Here is a 22,818-nt window from a genome sequence, read left to right as displayed (position 1 = left end):
TGCTGTGGCCTCAGAAAAGTGAGGAGATGGGCTGAGGAGATGGCCCCTTGTGTGGTCACACTCCAGGTCAAGGGCAGGGTTAGCCTGAAACCAAGCTGCCCTTGGCAGAGTCAGTCACGTTTTACATGACCTTGATCACAAACATCTGAGGAGGTTGGGCTTGTGTTCCAGAAGAAATTTAGCCCAGGTGTGTCTTCCTCAGATACCCCAAAGCCTCAGCTCTAAAGACATGGTTCTCCATCACCCTGCCAACATGCATCCCCCAAATCATTTGCATGACAATTCACAACAGTAGCAAAATTACAGTTATGAAGTAGCTACAAAAATAGTTTTATGGTTGGCGTTCACCACAACGTGAGGAACTGTATTAAAAGTTCCCAGCATTAGGTAGGCTGAGAGCCAGTGTCCTAGATCCAGGGGATTCAGCTAGTTTCCTGGTGGAAACGTGTTGTAGAGGTGGTGATGAAATAATCCCTGGGGGTCTGGGCAGGGTCCACAGAGAGCCCTGTAGAGGGCTAGCCTGAGGACACAGGGCACCTGGTGAAGCTGGGCAGCTGTTTGCAGGGACTTGAGCTCCCGGCCCAGCTGTATAAGGTCTTAGCTTCTCCTGTTTACTCATCCAGCCCCTGCCCCAGCCCCTGCCCCTGCCCCTGCCCCAGCCCCTGCCCTATCCCCAGCCTGCCCTTGTAGGGCTGTATTTTAAGGAATCTGCCAGCTCTTGGGGCCACTCACTATGGCTGCTCTTCCCCTGGAGCTACCCCCACTCAGTCTGACCTCTGTAAGGCCTGGGTACTACAGGGATGAGAAGCAGAAACTCTGGAAGGTTGAAAGGCGGGGATTTCATCCCTACCATCCAACTGACAGCATGGTGAGTATTGTGTTTCCGGGGAGGCTGTACCCTGGCATTGTGGGTAGACTTGTAGGTTAGAGTGTTTGTGTTGGGGTGATGTTATCATCATGTCAGAACATAGCTGATACTGGTCTCTCAACAGAACCATGTCTTCACCCCTGCATCATCCCTAGGAGCCACTGCTTGGAGGCCCCACAGGCTCAGGCTTATTCACAGATGCAGAGGGCCGTTGTGGTGAGGCCTGACTCACTGGTAGAGGGACTAGTCAGAGGGAGCATGCTGAGAAAGCCTACAGATGGGATAGTTGAGGCTGGGCTCTGTGGGAGGAATAGGAGTTCTCCAGGTCAGAAAAAAGGCAGGTCCAGTATAAGCCACACAACTTGGAAAGAGCAGATATGAATGTAAACCACCAGTTTCTGATTTTCTGCAAATAATGACACATCTGCCGCTGTTACTCCCAACATTGAATGACCTGGGGAAGCATTCAACAGCTAAGGGCTGCTCACACTGGAAACTGATTAGAGGTCCTGCTGGGTTACTCCATCTGCTGGTGAGAAGATAATCACTCTGGAAACTGCTCTAGGCTGTGGCTTTAGACCACAGTGGAACCCAGGAGGCTAAAGTACTCTGTGATGCTGCAGGAAGAGTTTCTAGATATCAAAACTGCTCCCCAAGTACCAGGAATGTGTAGGTATGGCAGAGACTATGGCTCCCTGTCTGGTACTTGGGTGATGGGTGTTAGGTTTTATACCTTAGACAAATAGCTGAGGTGACAATTACCATATCAAAGTGTTCTCTGGCCACCAGGTTCTCCCAGCATCCCTCACTCTATACCTGTTGCGGGGTATGGCAGGCTTACCCTGGCCTCTCCCCTGAACTCTTTATCCCATGGCCTGGACCCCCCCACCTTCCTCTTCTGGCCCCTATAAAACTCAGCCATTTTGACTTTGCCAGTCTCTTGGACCAGGTCACCCCACTTGATGGGCAACTCCTCTTCCCTCTCCTGTCCCTCCCCTCCCCCTCCTTCTCCCCTCTCCTCTCCTCACATGGCCAGGCTCACAGTTGTGTTCTCTCAGAACTCTCTCAGATGTCTCCATCTCTGCCTGTGCTCTCCCTTTTATCTACAATAAACCTTCTCCTCCTCCATACCTAGGAGCAGTCATGTCCTTCCTTTTTCATCCTTTCCCCCTCTTCATCTGGGGCCAAATATGAACTCTTCATGGACATTAGTTTGTGTCAGATTTGAAACTTGACAGGAGGGTAATTCACCTATGGCACCAGAAAAAAATCAAGTACTTGGTAAACCTTTACTAAATAAAGTATGGAAACATTTTGGACCAAATATTTCCAGTTACATGAAAAAAAAAAGACCCAGAAAAGAATTCACGTTAGTGAGGACATAAATGGGGGCAGCTTCCCTGAGAAAGTTTGTGTAGTCAGTTAAATTCATTAGGGTCACCTGCCTTCCAGCATCCTGCTTCTGGGCAGCCTTGGCTTAAAGTAGCAATTGTTTCCACATGTGCCTGGAGGGGCAGGTGCAGCAGCCGGAATAGCTTCTTGGACAACTGGGGGTGGGGAGAAAATGATGGCTCCGGTGAAGGAATGAGCCTGAGGCCCCAAGCAAAGCTGTTCCTAGGGCGCACGTTCACTGGAGTGTTCCGCGTTTGAACTCACTTTGTAGTTCAGGTGGCAGCAGGGCTTGTGATCCTTCCACCTGAGCCAGAGCTTCAAGACAGAATCGGACATCACAGTTCCCAGGGAAGACCGAGGTGTTGTAGAAGAGACTGTGGTTAGGGCTGTTGGAACATAAATCTCTGATCTTGAGCTTTGCATCAAAAAAAAGCTAGGCACATAGGCAAGACAAATGGTTATCTGTCCCTAATGTGCCTCTCCCCTCTACGCCCTTCAGCTTGGAGCCTCTATCACCATCAGCTTGTTGAAGGTGAGCAGATTGCCCCAGAAGGCCACCTCTCCTGCCCCGCTGCGTTTGCTCTGTCTCCCCAAGACGTGGCAGCAACATTCTCTGATACTATACTGGTGCACAGGCTCCAGGTTCTGGAAATTAGTGGACCATACCAAGGTAAGTATGTGGTGTCTCCCAGTGAAAGCTGCAGCACTTGGGTGTCAGATGCAAATGCTTCTCATCCTCTCCCACCCCCAGGAAGGTTCTTGTATTTCCACCCTTCGTTTATTCTTTGTGGTTTTCACATCGTGCTCCTCCAACCTCTTCACTTCCAAGTCCCTTTGTATCCACACTCTGCTCTTGTAATGTCCCCCCCCCCACATACCAAAAGATAGAATTCAAGAGGAAAAAAAGGGGGGAAGGAATTAGGAAAAGTCATTCTCATCATGGAAGCTGTAGAGTGTCACAGCGAAGCATGCAGTAATCCCTTTTATCCATACATCCTCAATTGAAAGTATTCCTTGTGGAGAGTTATTGGTCTGATGCTGGGCTCTCACTGGAACCCCTCCTGGTTATCCTGCTGTAGCCCTGAGTCATGGAAATCGGTAACTTTGGGTCTGCAGGTTCGCTCCTTTCATGTGCTCTGGCAGATCACAGATGGGGTGAACGTTGAGGTGAACTAAATCGTAAGCCTGGTTCTGGGCCTGGGTAGTGTCAGGGTTGCTTAGCCTGCCGGCTCTCCCTTGTCCTCACCCATAGGGTGAGCTCTCCAGCATTGCCCTGGCTAGGTCACCCCTTGCACAGTTGAGCAAGGGGCAGGGCCAGTTTTCCTGGTTTCATGTCCTCAGGGTCAGATCTCCCAAGGCTGCACCTAGGGCCAGCGCTACTGTGTTGTCCAGGTGTGGCAGAGGGGACACTCCCCTGAGAGCTGCAGCTGACTAGGTGCAGGAACAGTTCTCCCCAGGGAGGGAGATTCTCACCTCTTTCATTCGCTCTTCCTTCAAGGGCTTTAACAGGGTCATTTTTTAGTGGAGGATTTGGGGAGTGTTATGTGACAAAATCTTTCCTGGGGAGGTGCAACATACCCATCTCCTCACCACAGGTAGGAAACCCACAACAAACCAAAGTACGGATACCAGCAAGTTCATCTATGTGAAGCAATGAGTTTTATTGGGGCTACTTATAGGAATATGGTGAGGGTGAGGGATCACTTACAGGAGCAGAAATGACTCAAAGACAGCTGCATCACCAAAGGACACCCAGCACTGATGACAGAAGGCTCACAAAGCTGGGACCCTGGAGCACACTGCACAGCCTGCTGGCAGCTCAGCAGGTTGGAGAGTGTCCTTTCCAGGTGCCTCAGTTGGGCTAAACCCCTCTCAGGCAGAGTGGCTGGTTTCTGCTTGGCTGGGTGGCTTTTCTTGTGTGAGAGTCTTTGCTGCTTGGCTCTACTTCCTCTGGCAGAGAGGGGCCTAGTGAATCTGGTCAGTTTCAGGGAGCTCTTGAAGATATTTTTGTTATTGACTTCTCTACATGAGGGGGTTACTAATACATCAGAGTAGGGACAGGATGGAGAGAGAGAATGTATTTGTGAACACCTGAGGGTATCTGTGCCCAGTGGGGCAGCAATGGAAGTAATGCTCCTCTCTGGGTATAGAATTCACCCCTCAGATCCCCTTCTGACCCCTTCCCCTCTGTGCTGCCACAAGTCTGAATGGTCATTATCTTAGAGTTGGGTAGATGTGTGTCACCCAGGATCCTCTTTTCCCTCTCCTGCAGATTGGAGGCAGAGAACAATTGGTCCTGAAGCTGGACTTCAGCAATGGTGAGATGGCCACCAGAAGGCTTTCCCTCTTTATTGGGAGGCAGTGCTGGTGGCTCTCCCTGGGCTTTCCTTGTGTGGTCACCTGTCACCCTTCTCCTTTGATATAAGTGCTGTGAGCTGACCCCACAGAGTCACCCTCAGTCCTGGAAGCAATTCCATGTGTCCAGTGCTCCATGTCACAGCTAAGGAAACAGACTCTGGGCATCAGACTGTGTGTCCTGAGACCACAGAGCCCTAGGATAGCAGTGATGGTGTTAGAACTTAGTGATCTTGTCTCTCCAGTTCAATCACATTGGAGTGCTGTGTGGTATTTGCCCAAGAGAACCTACACTGGGCATCTCCCCCAGCTTGGAAGCAGCTCTAGCTGTCTGAGGAGAGAGTGGTCCAGGGGCAGGGCTGGAGCTGGACTGCCTGGAGCACAGCCTCGGGGTCCAGCACCCAGCTCTGCAGGGACTCATCAAGCCTTCTGTAGTTGGTCCTCTAGGTGTTGGGAGATCGTAAGGCCTCTGCCCCACGCACCCTCAGTAAAGATTTTATGCATCTGATTCTCTGCTTGTTCCACATGTTTCCAGTTAACAGTCCCGCCTGCTCGACTCAGCCCTGAACTTCACATGATCTGCTTCTGTGAGCCTGGCTGTCTGTGTCCTGAGCCTTCTCACTTCCCGGGTACAGCTGTGACTTTCTTGTCTCCTTTTGCCTGTGATGCTGACCTTACAGATTGTCCTTCTAAAGACCTCTCATCACTTTGAACCCCTCTCCTGGCCTCCCAGTGCAGCATGCCCCTCAGGTGACTCTGATCTGGAGGCACCTGTGGAGCAGGTATGGATGGGGACTCCATGCCCTGTGGATCTCTGAGCTACCAATGCTGGCTGGAAGTTGACCTGGAGCTGGGCAGAGGACTCTGTGCTCACTGCTTGAAGGCACAATGGGATGTGCACAGGGAGCATCTGGTCACTTCTCCCACGTGCTCAGGACTTGGTTCCCAGAAGTGATGCTGACCCTAATGCCTGCCCCAAACTTGTTTTTAACTAATTAAACTTACTGCTTTTACTTAAATTCTGTGTTGGCCTGGTCTGTCCTTATTGGGTTCTTGAGCAGAAAGTGGAATGTTACCCCCCAAACATTACAGGAATATTTGTGACCTCCTCTAGACATCTGTCACTCTACTGACCGCCAGGGTTGACTTGACTAATGTGACTGGCTAACAGCATATTCCCTTCATCTCGTAAGAGTCCATGTACATTCTTCTAGAAGCTTCTTCCTTAGTATATATAGAACAGTTGTTCCCAACCTTGGGATGAGAGCCATACAGGGATGTTGATCAACCCTTCCACTGGGCTCACATATCAGATATTCTACATATCAGACATTGACATTCTGATTCATAATGGCAGAAAAATTATGGTTTTGAAGTAGCAACAAAAACAATTTTGTGTTTGGGGAGACACCACTACATGAGTGCTACAGCATAAGGAGCTTAAGGACCACTAACAATATAGAAGGAATACACTTCCATCATGGATATAGGAGTAGCTGTCCTCCCTAGACACAAGCTCTCAATGTTGGTGGCAGTCTGTAATTCAGTAAACCAGTCTCCCTATGCAGACAACATGTTTTTGTTACATGTAATAAGCGGGAAGATCAAGAAGTCAATAAGATCAGGGTGTTGGAGCAGATGCCTGAATTAAGCACTGGACCTTGGCTTTGGGATGGAGAGCAGACCTATACACTCTTCAGTACTTGGTTGATAGGGCCACTGCCTTCAGACAGCCAATCCATTGCAAATGTACACGGCCTGGATGCTGTCCATGTGATAAAAACCCAGACATCACTGGGATGCTCCCCATCCAAACACTAGACAGTACAAGCTTGGTTAATATTGGAGATGAGTAGCGTATGTTCAGGGTTGTACAGCTATAGAGGAAACCAGGGCTTTAACAGAAGGTGAATGAGAGGATATGGGAGAGTTAATGATGGGGGGAGGCAGGAGCCCCTCTCTTAGGCTGGACCCTGAAGCCCTGATTTTCTTACTCACTGGAAATTGGAAAATACCAAGAGTGTTCTAGAGGCACACTCTCTGTCTGTTACAGCCTAGGGAAGCAGGAATGGCCGGGGTAAGTACACTTAACCCAGGATGTTCCTCCAGCCACACAGAATGCATCCAGCTCTGTCATCCTTCATCTCCTTTCACCAGAGCAAGCAGGAAGTGAAAGCTCCTGTCTGGTGATGCAGAGGTCATCATTCTCAAGGGCAGGGTGTGCCCAGTGATGATGGAGAAAGTGCGGATTCTGGATTTGCTTGTAGACCATCTTATCCTGGAGCAGGAGATCTTATCCTGGGAGCAGTGTCTGTGGGTAGATCTTGGCTGGATCCCAATTCTGACCATGAGGAAATGTGAATGGAGAAGCCACACTGATGCTGGGCCAAGAGACTGTACTCACTACTCCAAACTGTTCTGCTGAGGCTAGGCAGCCCGTACTTGGCTGAAATCCAAACCAGGGGCAAAGAGGACTCTGAATGTTCGGGGCAGAGGGCAGGAAAAGGAGGGCTCACCATGGGCAGTGGGATCTTTGTGATTGGGAGCCTTGGGGAAAAGGAGCCCTGCGGGCAGGCAGATGAAGGCTGCAGGGCCAGGCCACAGGGAGACTCTTTCATCAGTGTTTAAGCAATGGGTGTTTTCTCTTGAACAATTTAAGGGGAGAACTCTAATTCTAATAATCCTTCTGCATGAAAAAGTTTCCTTCTGAAATAGACCCAGCTTTCAATGAAGCTGCTTGCTGGCTCTGTCCCACCCCTGTGCTTGAAGCAGCTGATGCAAAGGCATAAGATGAGAGAGAGGATGAGCCTGGAGTAATTGAAGACGCAGAGGCAGCTGTCCATAAAGAGCAGGGCATAATGGTTGGTTATGTTGTCACCTGGGTTCTCTGGAAACAGGACCAGGAACAAGTATTTCTATGTCTCTTATCTTAGTTGCTTTTCTCATGCTGTGATAAAACACCATAACCAAAGCAACTAGTAAAAGAAAGCATTTAATTTAGGACTTACGGTTCCTCGGGGTTAGTCCATGACCAGCATGGTGGGGCGAATGGCTGATGGGTAACTGCCCGACACGCAGGGACAAGTCAACGTTGGGTATCTTGGGGGGAGACAAATGAGGGACAGGAGACACAAGGAATGGGAGCAAGACAAACTGGCTGATCAAACTCCGATTATTGAGGATTTTGCACAAGCTTATATAGGGGAACTTGGCATGGGATGGGGCAGAGCAGTGCAAGAGGGTGTTAGACAGGAGATGCTGAGGAGTGAGGCAGGGGGCTGTCAGAAGCAGGAAACGTTTGACAAGGGGTGAGCAGGAGATTTCACCAGGGAGTGCAGGGTTAACAAAGCATTGGTAAGTGATGGCTTATCTCCATGGCACCAGGCTCTTCTGTGGGAAGGCTCCTGAGTTCTGAGAAGGGGCCTTGGGATGAGAAAGAGATTTACTGAGACCTGGTCCCCAACAGGTAGGAATAGAACCAGAGCATAAGCTGAGAGCTTGCTTCTTATAAACCACAGGCATGAGGCAGAGAGGGCTGAGAATACAGCGGACATCTGAAACCCCATTCTGGTCCCATTGACACACCTCCTCCAACAAGGCCACACCTCCTAACCCTTCCCAAACAGTTCCCCCAACTGAGGACTCAACATTCAAACATACAAGCCCTGGGCATCCTTCCTGAAGGGATACATTCTCAGCCTCCACCTGTGCCCCCAGCAACTCTAGGGACTCAGCTAAGATTGGCATCAAAGCGTCAGAGCCAAAAATAGGTGAGTCACAGGTTCCCACTGCCACCCACCTCACTCAGGCCACACCATTCGTGCCTCAGTTTCTTCATCTGTGAAATGGGGCCTGCAGTCTCTAAAGATGCAGGACCTAGTGTCTTAGGGTCTCTGTTGCTGAAATGAAACACCATGACCAGAAACAAGATGGGGAGGTTTCCTTGTCTTACACTTCCACACTGAAGTTTGTCACTGAAGAAAATTAGGAAAGAAACTCAAGCAGGGCCAGAACGTAAGTCAGGACTTAGAGCAGGGGCTGTGGTGTGGTACTGCTTACTGGCTATATCTTCATGACTTGCTCAGCATGCTTTCTTACAGAAGCCGGGTCACCAGCACAGGGCTGGCCATCAAATACTAAGAAAGTGTACTATAGTCTTGTCTGCAGCCCAATTTATGGAGTCACTTTCTTCATTTTGGCTCCCTCCTTTCAGATGACTGTAGGCTCTGTCAAGCTGTCATAAGACAAGCAGGAAGTGCCTCCATGGGGCTAGATGTTTCCAAGCAGCTAGGGGTCTCAGGTGGTGAAATGCTGGGCTAGCCTGTTCTAAGCTCTGGGTTGGATCTCCAGCCCCACAGAGAACTGGGCATGGAGATTGAATCCCATTACTAGAGGAGCTGAGGCAGGGGGACCAGGAATTCAGGGTCATCCTCAACTACAACTGGGTCTGAGGACAACCTGGGCTCCATGAAACCCTTCTGAGAGAAAAAGAAAGGAAGGAAGGATGAGAGGGAGGGGAGGAGGGAGGGGGTTGCTGACAGGACACAGGTGTTCCCCAAGATCTGGGTGGGATGAAAAGAATCTGATCTGAGGTTCTCAAAAGGGAAAAGGACACACAGAGCCGGTCTTCAGGGCACAGGTGCTGTCCTCACAGGGCTGCTTTGTGACTGCCCTGCTGTGGCCTCAGAAAAGTGAGGAGATGGGCTGAGGAGATGGCCCCTTGGGCAGTCACACTCCAGGTCAAGGGCAAGGTTAGTCTGAAGTCCCAGCTGCCCTTGCCAGAGTCAGTCATGTTTTACATGATCTTGATCATAAGCATCTGAGGGGAGTGGGCTTGTTTTCCAGGTGAAACTTAGCCCTGATATGTCTTCCTCAGATAACCCCAGAGCTTCAGCTCTAAATCTGTGGGTTTCAACCCTCTTGCTAACATCTATCTCCCAAAGTATTCACAGGACAACTCACAACAGTAGCAAAATTACAGTTAGGAAGTATCTACAAAAACAATTTTATGGTTGAGGATACACCACAATATTAGTAACCCTATTAAAGGGCCACAACATTCAGAATGTTGAGGATCACTGTCCTAGATCCAGGGGGTTCAGCAAGGTTCCTGATGGAAATGTGTTGGAGAGGTGGTGATGAAAATAATCCCTTGGGGTCTGGGCAGGGTCCACAGAGAACCCTGTAGAGGGCTAGCCTGAGGACACAGGGCACCTGGTGAAGCCAGGCAGCTGTTTCTAGGGATTTGGGCTCCTGGCCCAGCTGTAGAAGAACTGGGTTTCTCACACCTTATTGTCCTGGCCCCTGCTGCTGCCTGTGGTTAGTTCTCTCCCTGTCCCAGCAGGACTGCATTTTAAGGAATCTGCCAGCTCATTGGGCTCCTCACTATGGCTCCTAAACCCAGGTGGCTATACCCACGCAGTCTTACCTGGGTGGGACCAGGTTACTACAGGGATGAGAATCAGAAACTCTGGATGGTTGTAAGCCTGGGATTTACTCCCGACCATCCAATTCATAGCAGGGTGAGTTTTGGGGCTCCAGAGAGCCTATACCCTAACCTTGTGGGTAGTCTTGCTTTGCTAGGGTCTGTGTATTGGGGTATATAATCACCCTGAAAACTGCTTTAGGCTGTGACTTTAGACCACAATGTAACCCGGAGGCTAAACTCCTCTGTGATGCTGCAGGAAAAGCGTTTCTAGGTATCAAAACTGCTCCCAAAGGCCCAGGGATGTCACTTGAGGACAAAGCCCTTGTGTAGGTGTGGCAGATACTATGTGTCCTCTGCCTGGTACCTGCCTGTGGGAGTGCTCAGTCTTACACCTGGGACAAATGCCTGAGATGCCAGTTGACATACCAAAGTTGCCTCTGGCCATCAGATTATCCCAGCATCACTCCAACCTAAGGCCTGAGTCTTCCCTCAACTTTCCCACCCTGCTTCACCATCTCTGGTCCTTTCCTATATAACTCAGCCGTTTTGTCTGTGCCAGTCTCTTGGTCCAGGCCACCCCACTTGGTTGTCATCTCCTCCCCTCTCTAGTCCCCTCACATGGCCAGGCTCACAGTCATGTTCACTCCAAACTCACCCAGATGTCTCCATCTCTGCCTGTGCTCTCCCTTTTATCTACAATAAACCTTCTCCTCCTCCATACCTAGGAGCAGTCATGTCCTTCCTTTTTCATCCTTTTCCCCCTTCATCTGGGACAACTTTGATATGTTATTGAACCTCAGTTTGTTCCGAGTTGGAAACCTAACAAGGGAGTAATTCACCTATAGCACCATAAAAATATCTTCAAGTTGATTTGTGTTTCTCTTTAAACCTACACTAAATAAAATATGGAAAGCTTTTGGACCAAATATTTCAGTTAAAAAATTAAAATTGAGAAAAGAATTCTGTTAGTGAAGATGTAAATGAGACCGTTTCCATGAGAAAGTTTTTGCAGTCAGTAAATTCAAATAGACTCACATGTCTCCCAGCATCCTGCTTCTGGGCAGCCTTGGGTTAAAGTAGCTGTTGGATCCACGTGTGCCTAGAGGGGCAGATGCAGCATCTGGACAATTGAGTTAAAAAGGGGATAGGGAGAATCTGGTGGCTCCTGTAAAAGAATCAACCTGAGGTCCCAGGCAAAGCTGTTGCTAAGGGACACATCCTCTAGAGCGCCCCATGGAGTAGCACTTGAACTCGCTTGTAGTCCAGGAGGGAGTGAGGCTTGTGCTCCTCCTGCCACAGCCTCTTGAGTCCTTTGGGATTCCAGGTTGCAACAAAAGGCCCAGCAGTGTTCTTCTCTCTTTTCTCCTCATTTCCTTTTTCCTTTACCCCCCCCCATTTCTCACACACACAGGGCAAAAGCAGGCAGATCTCTAAGTTCAAGGCCACATTTGCCCAGTGGCCTTGTCCTTCTAGGCAAGTTCTAGGCAAGCCATGTCCACACAGAGATCCTGCATCAAATAAGTTACAAATACAAAGCAATAAATAAATCTTAAAATCAAACAAAAACCTGTGAGCCCGAGTTAAGATCCCGGCAGCCACATGAAAAGCCCCATGTGTCTCTGTTACCCATAACTTCAGTGCTGTGGGGGCGGAGTCAGAGTCCCTACTTCAAAGACATGAGGGAGAAAGTGATGGAGCAGACACCTGAGTCTCCTTTGTCCTTTTCAGACTGTCACATGCTTGCAACTTGCATCACACACATGCACACATTCTCAAATCACACATATTCTACTCTGTGTGAGAGTATGTGTGTTAGTGTGTGTCAGTATGTGTGTGTGAGAATGAGTGGGTGTGAGAAGATGTGTGTGTATGATGGTGTGTGTGAGAGAGAATGTGTGTGTTGTGTGTGATTATGCGTGGCTGAGAGTGAGCTTGTTTGAGAATAATTGTGACTGTGTGTGTGGGTTTGTGGAGAATGTGTCAGCATGTGATTATAACTATGTGATTGTGTGAGTCTCTCTGTGTGTGTGTGTGTGTGTGTGTGTGTGTGTGTGTGTGTGTGTGTGTCTGATTTCCTACATACAGTTGCAGGCCTATGACAGGACCTTGTTAGTGTGATCTCAATAAGGATCAGGAGGCCTTTTCAATCAGAGGCCTCAGAGGAAAGCTTTTCATTTTGAAGTCACTGAGGACTAGGGAACACTCCCTGGGCCACCTTGATTAAAAGCATCCAGAAACAATAGGAGTTTCAAATAAAACTTCATTTACTACAAGAGCAGGTGGCTTGTCAATGTGTCAGTGTGGGTCCCTGTCCCTTCTTTGCTATCCCCCTTCACTGTCAACCTAATGTCAGAATACCCACAGGGGACAGACTCTCACAACACCATTAGGAAAAACCAGGACCGTGACCTGCCACAGTGTGACAGGTGAAGAGAAATGCAGGAATTCACAGGAAGACAGGACACAGTAGGGAGTCTGTGGCATGCTCTCTGCTCTGTGGTCACAACTGGCGTTTGGTTATAGTTTATCCTGGCTGATTCCTTTGTGGTATTTTTGTTTGTTTGTTTTTTCTAGGCAGGATTTCTCTGTGTAACTGTCCTGGTTGTCCTGGAATTCACTATTTAGACTAGGCTCATCTTGAACTCAGATCAGCCTGCCTCTGTCTCCTGAGTGATGGGATTAAAGGCAGGCAACATCATGACTGACTATAGAAACTTTGTCACTTTGTCACTTTCTGTGCTGGCTAAGGTTTCTGTTTTGCATTTATTAAAGGCACATGAAGCTCACCATCAACACCACATTGCATTTCTTTTGGTAAAAACATTGCCCCGTGCCCTGTGTGTGTGTGCACACGTGTGTTATGCTTGTTTAATGTTCAGGTAACTGGCTCTGTCACTCTCTACCTTATGTCCTGAACCAGCATCTTCTACCAAATCTGGAGCTAGACTGCAGTCAGGAAACCCCCGTGGTCCTCCCATCTCAGCTTTCTGCAGCCCTGGCACATGGATGACTGCAGTTTTTACATGGGAGTTAGAGATTCACACTTAGTTCCTCATGTTTGTGCCGCAAGTACACATAACCTATGGAGCCATCTGTCCAGAATCTGTCTCAGTTTTCAAAGGAGAATTTTTAAAACTCTGGAAATGGCTGAGACAGATTCCCAGGGTCCAATCCAGCATCCATGAAAGGTGCTGTGTGTCTGGAGACTGTGGCTACAGTGTGGGAGAAGCTGGGGATGAGCAGGGATGGGCAGAGGGAGGACAGGGTCAGACCAGGCAGAAGAACAGCAGACATCCCAGGCTCTGGGGGAAGACAAAGGTGTTGGAGATAAGGCTGTGTTTATGGCTGTTGGAACCTCTCATCTCTCCTCAGCCTGAGTCCCCTATGACTGTCACGTTGTGCTGGGTGAATGAATGCTGCCAGGAGCCCCTGTCCTCATTCTCCTCCTGTTTGACATGCCTCCCCGTGATGTGGAAGATTTGTTCTCAGTCATTATACAGTGGCACAGACTCAAGGCTCTGGAAATTAGTGCACTCTTTTTTGGTAAGTGTGTGGTGTCTCCCAGTGAAAGCTGCAGCAGGTGGGGGTCAGATGCAAATGCTTCTCATCCTGTCCCACTCCCAGAGAGGTTCTTGTATTTCCCTCCTTCGTTTGTTCTGTGTGTCTTTCACGTCATGCTCCTCCATCCTATTGCTGGAGTTAATTTCTGCCAGGTCCCACCGCCCTTCAGCCTCAAATAAACACACAGACGTTATATTATAAAATTGATGGCCGATGGCTTGGTCTTCTTATTGGCTAGCTCCTTCTTAATTATTAACCCCTTTCTATTAATCTAAGTATTTCCCTGTAGCCTTACTGGAGAAAGGTCTGGACCTGTTACTCCTTCTTCAGCAACATGGCATCTCTGGCCTCTCTCCCCAGCCTTCTGTCTGTCTGCTTGCCCTGCCTATCTTTCTGCCTGTCCAGTCAATTAGAGAAACATATATACAGAAGGATATCCCCCATCATCTCCTCCTTTCTGTTAAATAGAAAGGTTTTAACTTTACCAAAGTAAAATTATGTATAACAAAATAGTTACCAATTAAGTTCTATAGTTAACAATATTGAGTCAATTAACATTTGGCAAAATTTAAAGAAAATATTCTATCATCTATCCTATCTTTGTGACTCTAACGTCTTGTATGTAACTTATCTTTTATCATAACTAAAGGAAACTACAACCATAACTATCTGTCTTGAACTCCATCAAAGACCTCAGAAGGATAATATGTAAGCTCTAGAATTGATAGAGACATCTCACTGCCTGGACAGTCTCCCAACATTCTTCTGTAATGTTAGGGCATCCATCATCAGCCTACAGGCCTATTGTGTCTGGCAGACTTCTCAGTGAAGCAGGAAATATTGTCTGCCTGCATTAGCAGTTTGTCAGTCATTTTTCTCTGTGTCCTGCAGAATACCTGGCAGACTCTTCCACGAAGCAAGAACCCTGCAGGACTGTCCCATTTTGTTTTGGCAAATTCAGCAGTCACTTTCCTGTGGGTCCTGAATGTTCAGTTTATACAACATACAGTCAAACAGTCCAGCCAAGAGCAGTTTCTTGCCCAAATGGCTAATCTTGCCATGGTGAAGGCAAACTCCATAAGGAGTTTCTTCAATGCCCATCTTCCTCTTTGAAGTAATTGGTTTTTTTCAGGAGCAGTTCTGTCTCACTGTCAGGAGAAGTTCTAAACCATTTTAAATGCCATGTTCTGTAGGTCTTTGAAAGGTTTGAAGAATATCTAGTCATTTCTATATATCTAGAAAATCTGACATTACTATAAGTTTAGAATATTATAGGTGAATATAATCTGTAATTAATTATACATTACATTTTAAATGAGCTGCATTAACACAATACCTAAATAAGAGGAGAAATCTAAATATAACAAGATTGACCTCAAATTTGTATCAATAAATGAAAATTCATACTGATACAAATATTCATTTCTATATCATATATATATATATATAGAGAGAGAGAGCTTAGATTAATCCAGCAGAATGTATAATCAAATGTCTGTTAGCAGCTGTTACTCTCCTCTTTCCTCAGAAATCAAATAATTCAAAGACAACACAATGACATACACTATCTAGTCTCTCTGTGCATTTCCCACCTTCATGTGGGGTTTTTCTTTTTTTTTTCATTTTATTTCTTCTTTCTCTATTTTTTATTTAAATTAGATTCAAGCTTGTTTTACATGTCAATTCCAGTTCCTTCTCTCACTCCTCCTCCCCTGCCCCCCCCAACCCCCTATCCCATCCCCTTTCTGTTCTCCAGGGAGGGTCAGACCTTCTGTGGGGGATCTTCAAAGTCTGTCATATCCTTTGGAGCAGTGTCTAGGCTCTTCCCCCTGTGTCTAGGCTGAGAGAATATCCCTCCATGTGGAATGGGCTCCCAAAGTTCGTTCGTATGCAAGGGATAAATACTGATCAACTACCAGAGGTAGAGGTCCCATAGATTGCCAAGGCCTCCTCAGTGACACCCACATTCAGAGGGGCTGGTTCAGTCCTATACTGGTTTCCCAGATCTCAGTCTAGAGTCCATGTGTTCCCTCTTGTTCAGGTCAGCTGTTTCTGTGGGTTTCACTAGCCTGGTCTTGACCCCTTTGTCATCACTCCTCCCTCTCTGCAACTGGATTCCAGGAGTTCAGTTCAGTGTTTAGCTGTGGGTGTCTGCTTCTGCTTCCATCAGCTACTGGATGAAGGCTCTAGGATGGCATATAAGGTAGTCATCAATCTCATTATTGGGGAAGGACATTTAAGGTAGCCTCTCCACTATTGTTTAGATGGTTAGTTGGTATCAACCTTATAGATCTCTGGACATATCCCTAGTATCAGATATCTCTTTAAACCTATAATGGATCCCTCTATTATGGCATCTCTTATCTTGCTCTCCTCTATTCTTTCCCTGACTCAATCTTCCTGATCCCTCATGTCCTCCTCCCCCCCTCCTCTAAACCCCTTTCTTCCTTCCTTTTTTCCTTCCTTCCTTCCTTTCTTTGTTCTTCTTTTTTTAAAAATTTAAGTTAGAAACAAGCTTGCTTCACATGTCAATCCCAGCTCCCTCTCCCTCCCCTCCTCCCCTGCCCACCCCATCCAATCTCAACTCCGATCCCCAGGGAGGGTGAAGCCCTCCATGGAGGATCTCCAGAGTCTGTCATTTCATCCAGGGCAGGGCCTAGGCCCTCCCCAAAGAGTCCAGGCTGAGACAGCATCCCTCATTGTGGGATGGGCAGCCAAAGTCCATTTGTATGCCAGGGATAAAATACTACCCAAGGCCGCATAGATTACCTAGACCTCCTCACTGACACCCACATTCAGGAGGTCTGGGTTAGTTCCATGCTGTCCACTCAGCCATCAGTCTGGGGTCCAAGAGCTCTCCCTTGTTCAGGTCAACTGTTTCTGTGGGTTAAACCTGCCCAGTCTTAACCCCTTTGCTCATCATTTTTCCCTTTCTGTCACTGGATTCCAGGAGTTCAGTTTGGTGTTTGTCTGTGGGTATCTGCCTCTGCTTTCATCAGTCACTGGATGAAGGTTTTGTTTCCCAGTCTCTCTGGCAATAGGATTGTATTCTGGCACTCCCTTGATTCATGTCTAAAATCCATAAATGAATGAGTACATACCATGTTTCTCTTTCTGTGACTGGGTTACCTCACTCAGGATGGTTTCTTCTACTGCCATCCATTTACCTACAAATTTCAAGATTCCATTGTTTTTTTTTTCTGCTGAGTAGGACTCCATTGTGTAAATGTACCACATTTCTCTATCCACTCTTCAGTTGAGGGGCATCTACGTTGCTTCTGGGTTCTGGCTATTACAAATAATGCTGCTATGAACATAGTGGAACAGATATCCTTGTTGTATGAATGTGCATCTTTTGGGTATATGCCTAAGAGTGGAATTACTGGGTGTTGTGGTAGGTTTATTCCCATTTTTCTGAGGAATCTCCATACTGATTTCCAAAGTGGCTGTATGAGCCCTCAATATGACTATTTCCTGCTGTGTACTCCTCCTGTGTGAGTTTGATTTTTTTGTGTTCTAGGGCTATCAGTTGTGCTGTTATTTCTCTGGGGTGACTATTCTCCAGTTTCTTCGTGTGGACACTTAGTGCTATGAACTTTCCTCTTATCACTGCTTTCAAATTGTCCCATAAGTTTGGGTATGCTGTGTCTTCATTCTCATTGAATTCTAGGAAGTCTTTAATTTCTTTTTCTATTTCTTCTTTGACCCAGGAATGGTGCAATTGTGCATTATTCAATTTCTATGAGTTTGTAGGGTGTTGCAATTTGTGCCATTGTTGAATTCTAACTTAAACGCATGGTGGTCTGATAAGGTACATGGGGCTATACCAATTTTTTTGTATCTGTTGAGGTTTGATATGTTGCCGAGTATGTGGTTGATTTTTGAGAAGGTTCCATGTGGCTCTGAGAAGAAGGTTTGTTCTTTTGTGTTTAGATGGAATGTTCTATAGATATCTGTTAAACCCAATTGGGTCATAACTTATATTAGTTCCTTTGCATCTTTGTTAAGTTTCTGTCTGGTGGTCCTGTCTAGTAGTGAGAGTGGTGTGTTGAAGTCTCCCATTACAAGTGTGTGAGGTTTGATGTATGATTTGAGTTCAGTAATGTTTCTTTTAGGAGCGTGGATGCCTTTATATTTGGGGCATAGATGTTGAGAATTGATACTTCATCTTGGTGGATTTCTCCTGTGATGAGTATGAGATGACCTCCTTTATCTCTTTTGATTGATTTTAGTTTAAAATCTAAATTGTTATATATTAGGATTGCTACCCCCACTTATTTCTTGGGTCTATTTGATTGGAAAATCTTTTCCCAACCCTTAACTCTGAGGTTATGTCTGTCTTTGAAGTTGAGATGTGTTTTTTGTATGACGCTGAAGGATGGATTCTGTCTTCAATTCCATTCTGTTAGCCTGTGTTTTGGGGGGGGGATTAAGACCATTAATACTGAGGGATATTAATGACCATTGATTGCTTATTTTTGTTTGTTTTGGAGTTGTTGTTGTTGGTGGAATTGTGTGTGGATTTTCACCCTTTTTTTCTTTTGGTTGTTGGTAAAGTGGGGTTATCGATTGTGTATGTTTTCCTGGTTGTAGTTAACTTCCTTGGGTAGGAGTTTTCCTCCCAGAACTATCTGTAGGGCTGGGTTAGTGGATACATATTGTTTAAATCTGGTTTCGTCATGGAATATCTTGTTTTCTCCATCTATAGTGATTGAAAGCTTTGCTGGGTATAGCAGTCTGGGCTGGCATCTGTGGTTTCTTGGTGTTGGTAGAATATCTATCCAGGACATTTTGGCTTTCAGAGTTTCCATGGAGAAGTCAGGTATAATTCTGAGGTTTGCCTTTGCATGTTATTTGACATTTTTCTTTAGCTTTCTTTATTCTCTATTTTGGGGTCTTGATTATTATGTGGCAAGGGGATTTTTTGTGGTCCACTCTATTTGGTGTTATGTAAGCTTCTTGTACCTTCATTGGCATGTCTTTCTTTAGGTTGGGACAGTTTTCTTCTATCATTTTGTTGAATATGTTTTCTGCCCCTTTGAGGTGGTTTTCTTCACCTTCTTCTATACCTATTATTCTTAGGTTTGGTCTTTTCATGGTGTCATATATTTCCTGGATATATTATGTTAGGGATTTGTTGGACTTAAGATTTTCTTTGGTCTATGAATCTATTTCCCTTAGTGTATCTTCAACACCCAAGATTCTCTCTTCCATCTCTTATATTCTGTTGGTTATGCTTGCATCTATAGTACCTGACCGTTTGCCCAGCTTTTCTATTTCCAGCATTTCTTCAGACTGTGTTTTTTTATTTTGTTTATTTTATTTATCTATTTCAGCTGTACTCACCACCTCAAGTATTAAACCTTTTTGGTCTGTATGAGTAAAAGCTAAATCTGCCATTCAGCAAGTACATCTTGGGGACATGGTCATGGAAGTCACCAGCTGCTCATACACATCATTTAATTGTTTGGTAGCAGAGCCTCTTAAAAGAGCCCTGCTGTTTTTTGCTGCTAGTGCTGAGTCAGGAAACCTCCGTTAAAGGAGCCTTGAATCTCTGCCTGTTTCTAGTAAACAGAGCCCACCCAAGAAAATGCTGCTACCAAGAAGTTGTGCTTGCCTATGTTCTTTTGTTTTTAAAATCCCTTTTAAAGCTTTTGCCAGTAAATTTGTACCCTGTGTTGTTGGCACCCATTTTGTTGTTGGAGTTACGCTCTGTCAGGTCCTACCACTCTTCAGCCCCAAATAAACACACAGACAGTAGGTATATTAATTATAAAATTGTTGGCCGATGACTTGGGCTTCTTATTGGCTAGCTCTCTCTTAATTATTAGCCCCTTTCTATTAATCTAAGTATTTCCATGAGGTCTTATCTTACCAGAGAAGGGTTCATACCTTTTACTCATTCCTCGGCTACATGGCATCTCTGGCCTGTCTCCCCAGCCTTCTCCTTGCCTCCTAGACCTGCCTGTATTACTGCCTGTCCAATCAGTGTTTTATTCATCAACAAATAAGAGAAGCATATATACAGAAGGGCATCCCCATCACCATCCCTGTCATTTCCCTGTCCCTTCCTATACATCTCATGCCATTGAACCTCCTCCCCCCAAAATAAAATAAAATTTAAGAGAAAAAAGAATAAAAGGAGGGGGTAAGGAAAAATCAGTGTCATCATGGAAGCCGTAGTGTGAAACAGTGTGTCACACAGTAAACCTCCTTATCCATATATCTTTACTTGCAAGTGTTCATTGCAGAGAGTCATCCATCTGGTTCCAGGTCTCTGATTTCTGCTACACTGTCCATGCTGTGCCCTCACTGGACTCCACTTGGTTATCCTGCTGTAGCCCTGGGTCATGGAAATCCTGCAGCTTTAGAACTGCAGGTTCACTCCCTTCAAGTGTTCCAGAAGATCACAGACACAGTGGATACTGGGGAGGGCCAACTCATAAGCCTGGATCTGGGCCTGGGTAATGACAGGGTTGGTCAGCTTGCCAGCTCTCCCTTGGCCTCACCACCAGAGTGAGCCCTACAGCATTGCCCTGGCTAGTCCATCCCTTGCACAGACGAGCATGGGGCGGGGCCAGTTGCCCTGGTTTCATTTCCTCAGGGTCAGATCTGCAAATGCACGAGGGCCAGCTCTGTGTTGCCCAGGGGTGGCAGAGAGGCCACTCTCCTGGACACTGCAGTTGATGAGGGACAGCAACAGCTCTCCCCAGGGAGATTCTTACCTCTCCTTCATTCACTCTTCCTTTAAGGGCTGTAACAAGGCCTTTTCTTGTGGACATTTTGGTGAGAGTTCTTGAGAGACAAAACTTTTCCTGATGAGACAAAACATACTCATCTCTTCATTCAAGATAGGGAACCCACAACAGACCAACGTACAGATACTACTGAGTTCATCTGGGTGAAGCAATGAGTTTTATTGGGGTCACTTACAGGAATATGGTGAGGGTGAGGGATCACTTACAGGAACAGAAATGACTCAAAGACAGCTGCATCACCAAAGTCCACCCAGCACTGATGACAGAAGGCTCACATAAGTTGGGACCCTGGAGCACACTGCACAGCCTGCTGGCAGCTCAGCAGGTTGGAGAGTGTCCTTTCCAGGTGCCTCAGTGTTCTAACCCCTTCCAGGCAGCTTGGCTGGTTTCTACTTGTCTGGGTTGCTTTCCTTGTGTGAGTCTTTGCGCTGCTTCCTCAGGCAGGAAGGGGTGTAGTGCATCTGGTCAGTTTCGGGAGTTCTTAAATATTTTTGTGGACCTATCTACATGAGGAGGTTAATAACACAACAGAGGGGGGACAAGATGGAGAGAGTGAATGTATCTATGCACACCTATGGTTGTCTGTGTCCAGTGGGGCAGCTGTGGAAATAATGTTTCCCCCTGGATATAGAATCCTCACCCCAGATCCCCTTCTGCCCCCTTCCCCTCTGTGCTGCCTCAAGTGTGAATGGTCATTGTCTTAGAGCTGACTAGATGTGTGTCACCCAGGATCCTGATGGCTTTTCCCTCTCCTGCAGGTTGACACCACAAGATACCTGGTCCTAGAGATGGAGAATCAACCTGGTAAGACAGGCACCAGAAGGCTTTCCCTCTTTATTGGGAGGCAGTGCTGGTGGCTCTCCCTGGGCTTTCCTTGTGTGGCCACCTGTCACCCTTCTCCTTTGATATAAGTGCTGTGAGCTGACCCCCCAGAATCACCCTCAGTCCTGGAAAAATTTCTGTGTCCAGTGCTCCATGTTACAGACTCTGGGTATCAGAATGCAGATCCTGAGACCACAGAGGCCTGGAATAGCAGTGATGGGACTAGAACCTAGTGACCTTGTCTCTCCAGTTTAATCACACTGGAGTGCTGGGTGGTATTGGCCCAAGAGGACCTACCCTGGGCATCTCCCCCAGCTTGGTAGCAACCCCACCTTTCTGAGGAGAGATTGGCCCAGGGGCAGGGCTGGAGCTGGACTTGCTGGAGCACAGCCTTTGGATCCAACATCCATTTCCGCAGGAATTCAATAAGCAGTCTTTCCTTGGTCTCTCTAGGTCGTGGCAACCCTTCAGGACCATATCCCTTGCACCCTCACTGAAGATTTTATGCATCTACTTCTCTCCGTATTCCACATGTATCCAGTTTCCAGTCTCTCCTACATGGCCCAGCCCTGAACTTCACATGATCTGCTCCTGTGAGCCTGGCTGCCTGTGTCCTGAGCCTTCTCACTTCCTGGGTACAGCTGTGACTTTCTTGTCTCCTTCTGCCTCTGATGCTGATCTTACAGATTGTCCTTCTAAAGACCTCTTGTCCATTTGAACCCCTCCCCTGGCCTCCCAGTGCAGCATGCCCCTCAGGTGATTCTGATCTGGAGGCGCCTGTGGAGCAGGTATGGATGGGGACTCCATGCCATGTGGATCTCTGAGTTACCAATGCTGGCTGGAAGTTGACCTGGTGCTGGGCAGAGGGCGCTGTGCTCCGAGCTTGAAGGCACAATGGGATGTGCACAGGGAGCATCTGGTCACTTCTCCCACGTGCTCAGGACTTGGCTCCCAGAAGTGATGCTGACCCTAATCCCACCCCAAACTTGTTTTTAACTAATTAAACTTACTGCTTTTACTCAAGTTCTGTGCTGGCTTGGTCTGTCCTTATCTGGGTTCTAAAGCATAAACTGGAAGTTGACCCCCTAAACATTACAGGAGCACTGTGTGACCTCTTCAGGACATTTCCTCACTGGGGGATGGTTCCTGGTGCATTTCAGCAGCAGGGTACCTGGGGAAGGTCTAACAGGGAGGCTGTGTGGGAGCTGGGTGAAGCTGTGCTGGGCATAGGATAAGAAGCTGTGGCTTACATGGAGGGAGGGAGAGTGGTCAGTGACTGACAGAGTCAACACAGGAGCCACACTAATTCACTACAGGCCAGAGGGAGAAAGTGTCCTTGCACATGAAGACACCAGGTGTCAAGCGAGCAGCACAGAGGGGACAGAGGCCGGGTACTGTGAACATGTCCTTCCTTCAGCTGATCCACAGGAAAGAAAGGCACTCCCAATGACACAATTCACAATAGAAACTGTCAGCAGATGGAAGCTGTAACTTTACAGAGTGAATCTAGAAAGACCATTATGGGACTGTGTCCTTAGCTCAGTTGGACACAAGCTGACTTACCATACATAATGCTCTAAGTCCATCACTCAGTATTGCATGACCAGGTTTTCAAACCAGCTGTGTCAAGTTCA

The 22,818-nt window shown here is 47.1% G+C and overlaps 2 protein-coding genes across 4 annotated transcripts; both read left to right on the top strand.

Moving 5' to 3' along the window:
• The first annotated feature begins 661 nt into the window (after positions 1 to 661).
• LOC110340610 (protein TCL1B2-like) lies at positions 662 to 5,634 on the top strand. 3 transcript variants are annotated; one of them, XM_040742556.1, is made up of 4 exons: positions 669 to 868; positions 2,760 to 2,930; positions 4,533 to 4,578; positions 5,151 to 5,634. In XM_040742556.1, the coding sequence occupies exons 1-4, from the start codon at positions 734 to 736 to the stop codon at positions 5,180 to 5,182; spliced, it is 384 nt and encodes a 127-aa protein (XP_040598490.1). In that variant the 5' UTR covers positions 669 to 733; the 3' UTR covers positions 5,183 to 5,634. The 3 variants fall into 3 exon arrangements, 2 of the variants coding, with proteins under 2 accessions (XP_021081824.1, XP_040598490.1); XR_005876158.1 differs by lacking the exon at positions 669 to 868 and adding an exon at positions 2,422 to 2,621; XM_021226165.2 differs by lacking the exon at positions 4,533 to 4,578 and having other exon boundaries at positions 662 to 868.
• Positions 5,635 to 10,047: 4,413 nt separating this feature from the next.
• Positions 10,048 to 22,204, top strand: LOC110340571 (protein TCL1B3-like). The gene is made up of 4 exons (XM_021226090.2): positions 10,048 to 10,137; positions 13,416 to 13,586; positions 21,121 to 21,166; positions 21,638 to 22,204. The coding sequence occupies exons 1-4, from the start codon at positions 10,090 to 10,092 to the stop codon at positions 21,679 to 21,681; spliced, it is 309 nt and encodes a 102-aa protein (XP_021081749.2). The 5' UTR covers positions 10,048 to 10,089; the 3' UTR covers positions 21,682 to 22,204.
• The last annotated feature ends 614 nt before the right edge of the window (positions 22,205 to 22,818 follow it).

This window comes from Mesocricetus auratus, unplaced genomic scaffold (genome assembly GCF_017639785.1).
Source record: "Mesocricetus auratus isolate SY011 unplaced genomic scaffold, BCM_Maur_2.0 Super-Scaffold_15014, whole genome shotgun sequence".
In the NCBI taxonomy this organism is placed as follows: domain Eukaryota; kingdom Metazoa; phylum Chordata; class Mammalia; order Rodentia; family Cricetidae; genus Mesocricetus; species Mesocricetus auratus.
This window is presented reverse-complemented; position numbering and strand designations above follow the sequence as displayed.